At 33.5% G+C, this 15,261-nt stretch overlaps 1 protein-coding gene across 1 annotated transcript; it reads left to right on the forward strand.

Annotated features, from left to right (window-relative positions):
* Positions 1 to 11,914: 11,914 nt before the first annotated feature.
* Positions 11,915 to 14,747, forward strand: LOC107872246 (subtilisin-like protease SBT1.5). Its single transcript, XM_016719012.2, has one exon. It carries the CDS (start codon positions 12,276 to 12,278, stop codon positions 14,676 to 14,678), a length of 2,403 nt encoding a protein of 800 aa, XP_016574498.2. The 5' UTR covers positions 11,915 to 12,275; the 3' UTR covers positions 14,679 to 14,747.
* The last annotated feature ends 514 nt before the right edge of the window (positions 14,748 to 15,261 follow it).

Genomic DNA, 15,261 nt, shown 5'->3' on the forward strand with positions numbered 1-15,261 from the left:
TATTTTCTTCTGTACCAAGGACCTTGTAGAAATAGCACTACAGTGATGGAGATTGTCCGTCGGTTCTTAGCTCACTACTTTTTTCTTCATCACAAGATCCTTCATAAATTTAGCATATCCTGGTATTTGTTCAAGTGCTTCTATTAAAGGCACATTCACTGTCAGTTGCTTTAATATTGCCATGAATTTACTAAATTTTATATCATCGGCCTTCTTTTTCAATCTCTAAGGAAAGGGAGGAGGTGGTTTTGGGAGAATATTAACCACTACTTTCTTTTTCTTCTCTTTCCCCCTTTTTAACTCATCAACTTGCTGGTGATCAGAAGGGATATCAATGCCATCCCTCTTCTTAGAATCTACTGGATTCCTTTCTTCAAGCTCAACATCATCTTCGATCACCTCATCATTCACAGCTTTGCCCATAAAAGGGCCCAATAAAAACTTACCACTCCGTGTAGTAATGGCCATACACGAACTAATATTCTGAGGGTTCTAAATTGTATCAGTTGGCGGTGTTTCACTCTTTCTCTGATTCAATGCTGCAGAAAGTTGGCTCATTTGTTATTCTAACTGTTTGATCGAAGTGGAATGCGAGTTTACCAACTGACTCATAGAGGACAAATCGATCTTCATGGTAGTCACCCCAGAGTTGGTAGCCTCAACTTCCTTTAATAATTTCTCCATCATGTCCTTCATGGATATCTGTCCAGAGCTAGTTACAGCATTATCTCTGCTACCGGGAGGTACATATAGCCCATTTCTATTATTTTTGCTCTTCCAGTTTCCTTGATCTCGATCCTTATATCCAACTTTGTCATAATAAGTCTGGCCTTGATTTCCTTAGCTATTGCCTTGAAAACCCTCTGGTTATTTAAATAGTTTACCTACAACCTTGATTTCCTTAGCTATTGCCTCAGAAATCCCCCTGGTTATTCAAATAATTTGCCTCTTCTTTCGAATCAGAGTCCTTTTTACCTTAGGATGCAACCACTTTCACCTTTTCAGTCTTAGCAGATAATAAGTACTTGGTTAGCAAATCCATCTGCGTTTTCAAGTGTGTCATGTCTTGATCACGTTCTTTCTCTTTCTTACATTGTTCTGCAGTCATGCCAATAGACATAGTAGGTCTTTCTACCATAGAATCCCTGGTATGCCAAGCTCTACTTTGTTTGGTCATCCGATCCAGCATCTCAGAGACTTGTTGAAAAGTGAGATCCACAAATGATCCCCCTACGGAATTATCAACAATTGGCTTAGTAATAGAGTTAAATCCCAATAAAGAATCTCCATCAGGTGAATATCTATCATATTATGGTTCGGCCACTACATCAGCTTCTTTTTTAACCTCTCTTATGCCTCATGAAGAGCTTCGATTGGGATCTATCTAAAGTTACTGATCTCATCCCTCAACTGTACCCTCCTGGAAGGCGAAAATAACCTTTCTAGAAAATCTACTTTCAACTTTCTCCAGTTGGTTATAGAATCAGGCATCAGCTCATTAAGCCACAATATTGCCTCCCCAAACAAGGACAATGGAAATAAAAGTAGATGAATGGCATTTTGTCCCACTCCTGGGTTATCAAAGGACTTGCAAATAGTGACAAAGTTCACTAAATGCATATTGGAATCATCTCTCGGGAGTCCACTGAACAACCCTTTCAGATGGAGGAGTTGAATCATTGTACTGGTAATATTGAACTTTGCTCCTGGTGCTAAAGGTAGAGGAATAATAGCTCCAGTAGCACCAGCTCCATCAATTTCATCGTCATCATTATTTTGATCATACTGCACAGGTTGGCGATCCAATCTTACTTGAAACAGATGATTTCTATTTATATTCCTGCTCACCGGTGTGGCTACATTCTCTGCACACCTTGGGTTGGCAGGATTCAGCAATTCTTCATCTCTCAAGTCCTCTTTATCTGGATTTAGTACCCAACCTGGGTTATCTACATTCTGTTGATTTACTTGAGCCCTAACTAAAGCGGCTAGTCTTTCTGCTTCTTGTGGGTCTGCCATTCGACCGATCAACTGAGGTTTCGAATGTACTGGTAATAACGGTTCACCTAAACTTTGTGTACTTGGAATACACACTAAATAACCTGTAGATAACAAAAACAACAAATAAAAGTAAAATTAGGAAACCTGACTAACAGTTAATTAGTACATATAAACTTAATTGACAACTGTCTTCCCCGGCAACGGTGCCAAAATTTGATACGCCCAAATTACACCTCTCTTACAAGAGAGTAAGTGGTCGTTGTCAAATATATAACTCAACTAGGTTGGGGTCGAATCCCACAGGGAATATGGTGTTAAATTAAGTTATTCGTGAGTCAATCAACTGATAGTTAGAAGTTTCCGATAAATTGGAGTTTTCAAGATTAAACAGGTAGTTATTTCTCACTTCAAGTTTATCACTCGTTACCAATATTTTAGTGTTTCAAGTTAATATTATGGAAGAAACCAGAATAGTGTTCACTATGGGTGTTGGTGCTTGACATACACTAGTAGAGATTCAAGATTCTTGTTACAGATAGGAGTAATAGATCATTTGTATCGGAGCAATGCCTAAATATCTCTCAACCTATTTAGTCATTCAATTACCTAATCATTTCAAACTTAGGGAATTCATATTAATGAACCAAATTTTATCAGGTAAATTTACCTTGTTACAACGTTAATTATTATATGGAAGTTTAATGCTTCCAAGTCCCTGTAGATAATTCATTTCCCACTAGATTTGATTTCTTATTTCAAGAAAATCACTAGTTAGGCATAATTTATCATATGCAACCAATAGATAACGTGTACAACAGAGGAATTATCCAGAAGTCCCTAAAAGCTCACGAATTTTGACCCACTAGTGATATTACAAAACCAAACCCATAGATCCCACAATTTGGGTTAAGGAAATTAGCTACTCATGATGTAAATAGCAACAGTACAAATTGCATTCATAATTTGATGGATGATAACTTATAAACTAATGATTAGCAATAGTTGTTTATCCTTCACAATCACAGTAGAAATCCCAAGAAAAATATATTAATAATCTCCAAAAAGGGAATTGTAATGTTCCAACCAAAAACTGGAGAGAAAACTGAAATAGTCATGAAGTTCAAGATGCCCTAGAAAACCCTTCTCTATGTCTTAAATACTCAGCCTAATTTTGGAAGTAAATCACAGATTACAGCTTTTTCCCTCCCACAGGTGACGAGAACATGTGACGGCCTATCAGGATGTTGTTGACTTATCAGATATGTCGTCAACTCATCGTCATATTTCACGTGTTGCTACCTTCGGCTGATGACAATACCTGGCAACTTATCAGGATGTTGACGATATATCAGACAATGTCATCAACTCTTCACTGCAAATCCTATACACTACCTTAGGCTGACGATATTCCTGACGGCTATTCACAAAGTTGACAACTTATCAGACAAGTCGTCAACTGTACTCTTCATGGCTTCTTACGCAAAATCTATCTCTTTTGACTCAGTTGTCATTGGTTTTCATACATCATAGCTCACCTGTACTATCACAGAGAAAATAATCAAAAACCACAAAAGTTGCTTAAGAATTTACAATTATTCCGAGTTAAAAGCCTTAAATATGCTAGCATCAAGCCCGCACATCATCTATTAATCATTTTACTAACGATCTCAATAATTTGACTCTTAAAGGCTACTATAGCAGATAAATCAGATTCTTGTTAGTAATGGAACAGGTTTGAATATCTCTCATATTGGTGAATCAAAATTGATGTATTCTTCTAAAGTCTTACATCTTAAAAATATTTTATATGTGCCTTAGATTACTAAGATTTTATTAAGCGTGACTCAATTTATTATTGATAATAATGTTTATTTTGAATTTCATCCTCATTTTTGTGTTGTGAAGAATCAGGCAACGGGGAAGCTACTGATACGATGAAGACTTGAAAATGGCCTCTACATAATTTTCTCCTCTAGAAGATCTCATCGGCATTTTTCAAATAAAGCACAAGTAGTTTTTGTGTCTAAATCTTTTTCCGATGTTTGACATGATCATTTAGGACATCCTTCAAATAAAATTATTTAGAGTGTTGTTAAAATGCTCCGCTTACCATTTCAAATCAATAAAAGTTCTAGTGTTTGTTCATCTTGTTAGCAAGGCAAAAGCCATAACAACCTTTTCTTATTTCTTCTTCCTTTTCCTTATCTCCATTGGACTCAGTTCATTCTGATTTATGAGGTCCTGCTCCTTATTTAGCAAGCAATAAATTCCGTTATTATGTTCCTGTTGATGATTGTACAAAATTCACTTGGTATTATCCCATGGCAACTAAAAGTGAAGTTTATTTTAATTTTTTGCATTTTAAATTACAAATTAAAAATTACTTTGAACACAGAATAAAAGTGATTCAATCAGATTTGGGTGGTGAATATCAAAAGTGCTCTAAATTTTTTGAACAAGTTGGTGTAGTCCATCGAATATCTTGTTGCCATACTTATGAACAAAATGGCTTTGCTTAATGCAAACATCTCCATATTATTGAGATTGGTCTTACTTTATTAATGCATGCTTTGTTACCTCTACTATTTTTAGATGATGCTTTCTCTACTGCAGTATATCTCATCAATTGTATGCCTAATCCTATCCTTCAGGATTTTTCTCCTTTTGAGAAGTCATACAACAAAGTTCCTGATTATAATTTCTTAAAAGTGTTTGGTTGTGCTTGCAATTCATACCCTATAACTCAAATAAGCTTGCTTTTGGATCATCTCAATGTATCTTTTAGGATATAGTCCAAACCACAAAGGCTATAAGTATCTGCATATTCCTACTGATTGTGTGTATATTTTTTGTCATGTAGTATTTGATGAGTTAAAGTTTTCCTTTATAATGCTACATAAAAATGCACCAATGGAGTCTTCTTCGCCCTATAGCACTTATACGTTACATGTGGTTTCCCCATGCACTTCTACTACTAATTTTTCACCTTCAGGTTCGTCATCTTTAGTTGTTGGTACAAACACGTCCTTGCTGCCATCTACTACTCCTATTTGTTATAGTAGCCCAACTTTACCTGCATCACTTTCAGCTTTCTCTATTTCACTACTTGCTCTAAATCTCACAGTTGATTTACCTCCGTTAGCAATCATGGTGTAGCTTCCATCCCAAATTTCGACTTTATAGTCCAAAGGTACCGCCTCCTTTTTTGTTCCTCACCATATGCTAACTCGTTATAAAGCCAAAACCTATCATCCTAGTGCAAATATCTCTACCATGTATCCTCTCCCTACTTTCAATTTACCTTCTGAGTCATCTTGTTTCACTCAAGACAATAGAGACATTAATTGGAGAAAAGCTATACAAGAGAAATACAATACTCTCATTCAGAATATTACATGGACTCTAGTGTCTGCATCTAATGCAACTAACATTGTTGGAATTAAATGAGTTTTCAAAGTTAAACTCAACCTGAATGGTTCCACTAAGCTGTATTAGGCTCGTCTAGTTGCAAAGGGTTCAATCAAAAAGCTAGGATTAATTATCATGAAATGTTTAGTCTAGCGGTAAAACTCACAACTATACAAGTGGTATCAACTTTGGTCTTATCTAATGGTTGGTCCTTACACCAAGTTGATGTTAAAAATGATATTCTTCATGGTGAAATGCAAGCGGAAGTTTACATGACGCAACCTTCTGGGTTTGTTGATCATCAGTATCCCACACATGTTTGTTGCATTCATAAAGCTCTATATGGTCTCAAGCAAACTCCTAAGTCTTTGTTCGATAAATTACATGCAACTTTATTGCATGTGGGTTTTATTTAATCAAAGTTGGATACTTCTCTATTTATACATAATTCTCATAGAATATTCACATTAATTTTGGTATATGTTGACGACTTGATCATTACAGGAAAATTTCAGATTTTTATCAATGATCTTATTTGTTAACTTTCAACTAGCTTTTCTTTAAAGGACTTGGACATGCTCCATTACTTTCTAGTGGTTAAAGTTAATTAAACAAGCTCGGGTTTGATTCTCTCTCAGTCTAAGTATATTTGTGACCTCCTCCAGTGTGCTAACATGGAAGGGGGGAAACCTATATCAACAAGTATGGTAGGTGGTTTGTAGCTCTATAAAAATGATAGTGAACCCTTCTCTGATCTTGCATTGTATCGCAGCCTTGTTGGAACACTTTAGTATATTGTATTACTAACCTAAATGTGTCATTTTGTGTTAATAAACTTTGTCAGTTTATGCACTCTCTGACATTAGCTCATTTTCAAGCTATGAAACATGTGTTTCGTTATTTGAAGGGTACTTTAATTCATGGCTTTCATCTTCGGTGTTCTTCCAAGCTCATCCTTAATGGATTTACTGATGTGGATTGGATTGGTTGTCTGGATGATAAAAGGTCTACATATGGATATTGTATTTTCCTTGGTCCTAATATGGTTTCTTGATCCTCGAAGAAGCAACTTCCAGGCTCATCCTTAATGGATTTACCGATGCGGATTGGGCTGGCTAGCTGGATGATAGAAGGTCTACATATGGATAATGTATTTTCCTTGGTCCTAATCAGATTTCTTGATCCTCGAAGAAGCAACCAGTTGTTGCTTGTTCCAGTAATGAATCTGAATATAGAGGTTTGACTGTTGCAATCACTGAGCTTACCTGAATTCAACAACTTCTCCAAGAATACATGTCCCTTTGCTTGCTACTCCGAAATTATGGTGTGATAATATATCAGCTATATATATAACTGTTATTTTTGTCTTTCATGCTCGTACGAAGCATATTGAGTTAGATTTTTCGCTTTGTCAGAGAGAAAGTTGCTTCAAAGGATCTTGAAGTTGGTTATATTAGCTCTTTAGACCAAGTGGCTGATACATTGGTGTAAAGTTTGTTTGTTCAACAATTTTTGTTCCTGCGCGACAAGCTTATTGTGGTCAATCCACAGTTGCACTTGAAGGAGTGTGTTAGGATAACTACTAAGTTAGAGATAAATACTATAGTTGATAACCTTTGTTATGTTTCTTCTCCCTTTAGGACTCTTGTATTATACTTGTATTTAAACTTATTGTAACATATGTGTTGGAATACACATAGAGAGTAAGAATCAATCTCTCCAATTCTTTCACTCCTAATTTTGCTTTAAAAATCAAACTTCCTCCTCAATTTTGAACAATAACCACATTCTCTCTCTTTTATCCTACTTGATTTTTCAAGATGCCTATTTTACCTAGTACATTTGTTTGGTTCAATTGAATATTTTTTTTAGTTTTTTAGAATTTACGAGAATAATTCATATTTCTTAATTTTTTCCTTTAGAAAATGAGGCATAATTTTAAAAAAAAAAAATGAAATATTTTGAAATTTCCATTCAAACTTCATTAACATCTAATTTTTTAAAAATATTTGAGAATTTATAGTCAAACTCGAAGTATAATTTTGAGTTATATTCAAAAACCTTCAAACACAGATATTTTCTAGTACGTTGAAAATTTTGAGGACTTTGTTATTATGCCTGTGTATGGGCTAAGATTTCAAAGCTGATGTAAAATGGTTACGTGATACTATATGAATACTGCCAATTTTGACGTTACACTAGCCATCAAGCTCTTTCCCTGAAATACAAACCAATGCTGACGACGCTTTTTTACCTCTTTAGGTATGTTTTCTCCAAATGACTCCAACCTCCTTTTAAGGGAAAAAAGAAGAATAGCCCAACATAACGACAAAAATATTTTTGGCCATTTTCACATCAAAAAGCCTCTACCTTTTTCTTTCTTTTTTTCTTGTCCTCAATTTCTAGGCGTTTCAACGTGAACATAAAATTATGATTAAAAATATTGACCTAATAGAAGTTGATTTAAAATTGTTGTGTTTTGAAATAAAATTCATTTCAAAAATTATCGTGTTTCTAATAAGTATATAAAAATTTCAGAATTATTATTTATTTTAGACCACAACTTATTTAAAAAAATAAAAAAAAATTAAGACTTTGTATACCATCAAACACTAAATGACGGAGTGCATGTTTTCATATTTGTTTTTGTTGCAATAATACGATAACTATTATATCCAAAGTAGAAGAGTGATTACACAATAATGACAAAATGATCAAATAACCCCAAATTTCAACTACACACTTATACTTTGAAAAGGTCGTATAACTCTTCTGAACTATTTTAAAATGAAATTATTACCCGAGTGTGTTTCAATCTCTTTAAAGAGAGTGAGAATGAAAATATTTTATTAAAAATTTATTTTTAATATTTCTTTAAATAAACATATATAATTTTAATTATTATTTTTCTTTCTTTTTCTTCATTTCTTCTTCTTCCATTCTTTTTCTTCTCCAATTCTTCTTTTTCTTCAATGGCATCCAAGAATGACAATTAATTTTTTTTTCTTCTTTTTCTGCAATTCTTCTTCTTCTTCAATTTTTCTTCTTCTTTTTCAATGGCATCCAAGAATCCATCAATGACAATTAAATTTTCTTCTTCTTCAATGGCAATTAATTTTTTTCTTCTTCTTCAATGGCATCCAAGAACCTATCAATGACAATTAATTTTTTTTTCTTCTTCAATGGCATCTAAGAACTCATCAATGACATTTTTTTTATTCTTCTTCTTCTCCAATAGCATCCAAGAACTCGAATTATGTGAGAATGTTGAATCAATTCAGATTGGAAAATAAAGTCACCGGAATTTTGAATTTTCCGACGCCATCACTGTCGTGACGTCATTTTGTGAAAATCAAATATTTTTTGGACATTAATTGTTGATTTGATTTTGATAAGATTACATATTGTGTGAATTCCATATGATTCATTATGCCATTGAAGAAGAAGAAAAATAAAAGAAGAAGAAGTATGTAGTTGGAATTTAGGGTAAAGGTTGGGGTATTTGACCATTTTCTCCACAATAAATGATACTCTTATTCTAAATTCTGGACAAAATATTCCAAATTCTAGCCGAAATATTTTTGACAAAAATTAGTTCCTGCTATTGGGGAAAACATTATATGCATGTGGATAATTATAAACTAGGAAATATTTTACATCAGAGTAAAATCGGAGAAAGAGTTACTATAAAATCGGTGAAAAGAGTCATCCTTCGAATTGTCATCGTTCAGGAATTTGGATCGTTACATATTCTTTTTGAAATAGGACATTCTATAGCATTTTTTAAAACAATAACCAGTTGGATATATTATTTTCGCTTTATAGCATTTTCCTGATTTGAATCATTTTAGCCTACGTAGTTCATATACAGTCTATATACAATACTGATACAGGCTATATATATTACTGATACAGTATTCAACTTGGGTAATTCGATCCTTTTAAAAATATTTTAATTTTTTTTTGCTATAAATTTTTTAACTAATCAAATATTCTGTTTTTTTTAATTGTTTAGAAATAATAATTAAATTATATAAAAACGATATAATTATTAAATAGAATATGTACTATATAAGATATATGTATAGAATATATAGTTCTATCAAATATGTATATGTATAAAAAAATATAGAAAATATATGAAAATTATATAATTGTTGTATAAAACATATAAAAAAAATGTACAGTTATTGTATAAATTGTGTATCAAAACTGTATAATTTTCGTATAGAATATTTATATGTATAAGATATGTATAGAAACTGTATAGAAGGTGTGTAGAAACGGTATAGAACAAGCCGGTAAATTAAAAAGGCTTGAAAGTAGAATTTAAATTTCATATTTATTTTTATGAAAATAGTTTATCTTACAGTGTCGTTTCTATCATTTCCCCTATCTTTTTCCGTCTTTTCTTGTTACTGAATGATCTTGTTGGAGAAAAAGGCAGGAACTTGTGACTCAAACTCATGAAAGAATAAACGGAAAATATGAGGTATATAGCCGTAATTAAATATATTAAAATATAATCACAAAAAATATTAAAATTATAAATAACACAAATTATTTAATAAAATATGTCGACTATTACTATAGAGCTTTCTCACACATTAAGCGAGCACGTTATTTTAGTTTTGTTTAATTATGATATTTTGTTGTATAAGAATTTCTCATTTTTACTTTGTTTATTTATTATTCCGCTTTAGAATTATTTAAATTTTTCTATTACTAAATTTTTATTTGTGTAGAATCTTTTTAAGAAGTTAAAATATTTTTAGAAACGCACGGGGTACGTCATTATAATTAGAACTTTGAAAAATAAAGTATTTCGCCAGCACTTCAAAATTCTAGTAATCTTTTTAGGTAATTTGTCTTCTTTTCTTATTTAAAAGTTGCAAAAGATATAAATTTACTATACTAAGTTTAGAACAATCGGTATGGAGAAGCAAAAATCCCTGAATGTGAGAATGTTTGGATTGCATGACACAATTGTGTAATTCTTTAAAAAAGGCCTCGAATAACAACATTTAACGGGGAATGATAATTCATAAAATTACATAAGTCAACACCTTACTTTTCTATATTACTTTAAATACCATCTTATTAAATATATTACAAAAATCTCTTTTAACTCACAAAACCCTAATATTTGCTGATACATTACAAATCATCCTATTTTTATGCCTCCTGCTCCTTAAAACTCGCCCAAAATCATGATAAAATATCCGACAAATTTATCAATTCAACAATTACAATCGTGTTATCAACTTATCATCCACTACTTCAACATATTCAAATTTCAACTTCCAATTACAACCTTCATTAACTTTTTTCCTCAGATTTATTTGGAGGTTAATTTTTTTTCATAACTTTTTTACAAATTTGTTTTCAAATTTACAATCATAATTTACTTTTTTCAAATTTTCAAATTTTTCATTAACAATCGTGTTAATTTGTTTTCAAAAATCTCCATTAACTTTTTTTTTCAAATTTATCCGAGTATGTTGTCATAAAATCTATTGTTGTATCTACAGAGTAGAAAAGAAAGCAAGTTACAAAAAGAAACAGTTTATCAAAGGTATAAATTACATGTTTTGAAGTGAATCCGGTAAATAAGTTTAATGCACTGAGATATTGCATGCTTTCGAATACATACTGAAATTTATATGTGATTTAGGTTCTTTTTTAATATATGATACATTCACTTTACTGAGGACATTGCAGGCTTTCTGATACATATTAATATTTATATGTGTTTTGATTCTTGTAAACCTGATACATTAACTTGCCGAGGACATATATCTGATTTTAACGACATATTGCATTATTTTATGATACATAATAAGAAATTGCATGTAATTTGGGTTAGCTTACACCTAATACATTCAACATACTTATTATGATGCATAAATCAATTTTTAAAAGATATATCATTATATTTGATACATACTAAATTTTGAAATTGTTATGAATTATTTTGCAACTGATATATTCAAAATATTGGGTATAACTGATACATATGTATTGTATTTATAGTTCATCTAAAACTACACGTTATATCTTATGTATCATCATCAATTATATGTTTTGGATTAGGTACGTATAAGTTTTTCTGACATTTTTTGTTGATTTAGTTTTGTATTTTATGCACATTTTGATTTTAGAGCTTTTGGGAGAATTATGATTGGAGAATGTTAATTATGGTGATTCAAATTTTAATTATGAAGTTATTATTAATTTTTAGGGATTCAAGAGACATATCTTAATCAAAATCTCATTAATTGCTCTATCATTTAATCTCATATCATTATTTTCTTTTTTTATAGTAAATTAGTTTGGTAATTATATATCTATCGGTTATGTGTTCGAATCAAACTTATGTATCATATTCGGAATATTAAGTAATTAATATAAAAATGGAGAGAAAGAGTAATTACATGACAAACTGTTGGTATTTATGTTGTTTACCTTTGTATATAGAAGACAAAATGTGCATCATATGTAAGAAAGTGAGTTTTCTTTTTCATATTTTAATTCGATTTCTTTAGAACTTTTTTCCATCTATGTTCCGAACTCTAGTGATTACATTTTTTATTTTCAAAAAAAAAAAAAAAACTCTAGTGATAAAGGGTAAGAGAGAGGAGAAGAAAGAAAAGATTCTCCACTTTCTCATTGAGAAAGAAAAATTTTAGCTACCAGGAAAGTTCATGCTTTTGTCCTCATCTCTCGTCATGCTAAGCTTGCAGGCAGTAGACGTTTTCTTTTCAATTTCTAACTCTTTTCTCATACTCCGGAGATCTTATATGTGTATATATATAGCTGTATACCCAAGTATAGAAACTGTAATCTCTTTCCTTTACTAAGACAAAATGGGTCGTCGATGTCACCCTCTTCATGATGTTTTGTTTCTCACTTATACTTTCTTTTTAGTACTCACTAACGCTAATACAACCATCGGAAATAAGCAATCATACATTATTAGAGTCCAAAATGACTTGAAACCTTCTGTTTTTTCTGATGTTGAACACTGGTATAGTTCCACCCTCAGAAGCCTAAGTAGGAATATTCCTCTTAAATCCGACACTACTACTGATGTTGATCAAGAGGAGTTCCTTCATGTGTACAGAACTGTTTTCCATGGCTTCTCCACAAGACTCACTGCAGACGAGGCCCAAGAACTGGAAAGTCGCCATGGCGTTCTCTCAGTTTTACCCGACCTGCTTCGCCAACTTCATACCACTCGTTCACCTCACTTTCTGGGGTTGGATTTATTATCAGCTTCTCCGACGTCTAATCTTGTAACTGAGTCTGATTTTGGTTCTAATGTTGTAATCGGTGTGCTCGATACGGGTATATGGCCAGAACATCCAAGTTTTCATGATCAAGGCATGGGACCAATTCCATCCTTTTGGAAAGGAGAGTGTACCCAAGGGCAAAATTTTACAAAAGCTAACTGTAACAAAAAGATTATCGGAGCCCGATACTTTACATCTGGCTACGTTGCAAAAATGGGGAGGATAAATTCCTCTACTGACATAGAGTCCCCCAGAGATACTGATGGGCATGGAACGCACACAGCGTCCACTGCAGCTGGCAGAGCCGTCGGGGATGCTTCTTTACTAGGATTTGCTAAAGGGGTTGCTGTCGGTATAGCACCCAAGGCTCGTGTTGCTGCCTACAAAGTTTGCTGGAAAAGAGGTTGCATGGATTCTGACATCTTAGCGGGATTTGATAAAGCTGTGGATGATGGTGTCAATGTCATCTCAGTCTCCGTAGGTGGTAGTGCTGTTCCTTACAATCTCGATCCCATAGCGATAGGATCTTTTGGAGCAATGGAGAAAGGCGTTTTTATCTCTGCATCAGCAGGCAACGAAGGTCCAAGATCAATGACGGTGACGAATGTAGCTCCATGGATTACAACTGTGGGAGCTAGCACAATTGATAGAAAGTTTCCTGCTGATCTTGTCCTTGGAAATGGAAAGAGAATCACTGGCGCGTCGTTATATAGAGGTGATCCTTTACATGACAATTTTCATCATTTACCCTTAGTATATGGTGGAAATTCTTCAGTGGGTTTAAGAAATGGTGCTAGGCATTCTAGTAGCTTCTCTGCAGCAACATGCATGCCGGATTCTCTAGATAAAGAAAGTGTGCATGGGAAGATTGTAGTCTGTGATCGCGGGGGCACTCCAAGAGTGTCGAAAGGAGAGATCGTGAAGGATGCCGGTGGTGTTGGAGTCGTTGTAACAAATGTAGCCCCAATGGGAGAAGGCCTAATTGCAGATGCACACTTGATCCCTGGTCTCGATGTGACCGAGTCGGCCGGTATCCTCATTCATGACTACATTAACTCCAACGACAATCCAACAGCCACTATGACTTTCTACGAAACTCGAGTTGGGGTAAAACCGGCCCCTGTAGTTGCATCTTTCTCGTCAAGAGGACCTAGCGCTGAGTCATTTTTTGTTCTCAAGCCGGATGTGATTGCACCTGGAGTGAATATCTTAGCTGCTTGGCCGGATGGCGTGGCACCTACTGAGCTATCATCTGATACGCGCCGTACACAATTCAATATTGCTTCGGGAACATCTATGTCTTGTCCACATATATCCGGTTTAGCAGCTTTACTCAAAGGAGCTCACCCGTACTGGTCACCAGCAATGATCCGCTCAGCTCTCATGACAACAGCATACACCCAAGATCAAGAAGGCAATCCATTACTGGATGAAAAATCCAATAACATTTCAACGACGTTAGATATGGGTGCGGGACACGTAGATCCAGAAAAGGCTGTTGAGCCTGGGTTGGTATATGATATAACAGTTGATGATTATTTGAACTTTTTATGTGCGTCTAATTATAGTGGTAAGGATATTAGACAGATTTCTAAGAAACAAGGGAGGTGCGTAGAGAAGCATGATCATAAACCGTGGAATTTGAATTATCCGGCAATTTCAGTAGTTATTGATTCGGCGCAACTGCAGGAAGCACCAAAAGTCCAAGTGACAAGGATTGTGACACATGTTGGTGAGGCACCATCGACCTACACAGTGTCGGTGACAAATCCTAAAAGTACGATTATAACGGTAACTCCAACCAGTATGAAATTTAGCGAAAGGGGTCAAAAACAAAGTTATATGGTCCAAATTAAGGCTGAGAAATTGGCGGTGAAAACTTTAAACTCTGTGGTAGAAGTTGGAAAGTTAACTTGGTCAAATGGGAAACACCATGTGGTTTCCCCTCTTCTTGTTGTTTGGAAACAAGGGTTGTGAAATGATATGAATTGCATCGATTATCTATAAAAACTAGCCAGCTTACGCCCGGCTTAAAAATTTTATTTATGTATAATTCTATCATTTAATTAAAAGTTTTATTTGTTTGGTTGATAAATTATAAGTTAGACATATAATATTATATTTAGATTGATAAAATTTGCATAATGATATTTTAATTTGCTCTAACTTTTGTGACATTGATAGTCAATTATATTTTTAAAATAATTTAAGTTTTGTTATGATATATATCAATTATAGTGAATGTCTATCAAGATCTATTTGATGTATTTGTTTTTTAGTGTGAAACTAGGGGCAAATTTCTCCTATAAATAGAAGGGTTTCCTTCATTATAAATCATTCCTCAAAAGAAGAAATAAGAATCACTCTCTCTATTCTCTCTACTCTTCTTCTCTATTCTTTATTGTTTTATAACACGTTATCAGCACGAGACTCTACCGTCTCAAATTTGAAGGCTAAGGCTAAGGTATTATTATTTTTCTTCCCTTTTTCCATATGGCTAACAATCTTACGAAGTGTGAGTTCGTTGCCCTTTAAAGTTCGGGCAAGAACTATATTTCAT

The sequence above is a fragment of the Capsicum annuum genome, chromosome 1, assembly GCF_002878395.1.
Source record: "Capsicum annuum cultivar UCD-10X-F1 chromosome 1, UCD10Xv1.1, whole genome shotgun sequence".
Classification (NCBI taxonomy): Eukaryota; Viridiplantae; Streptophyta; class Magnoliopsida; order Solanales; family Solanaceae; genus Capsicum; species Capsicum annuum.

What these genes read in the sequence shown, in the direction of transcription:
- LOC107872246 (XM_016719012.2), top strand. Translation starts at nt 12,276, where the DNA reads ATGGGTCGTCGATGTCACCCTCTTCATGATGTTTTGTTTCTCACTTAT.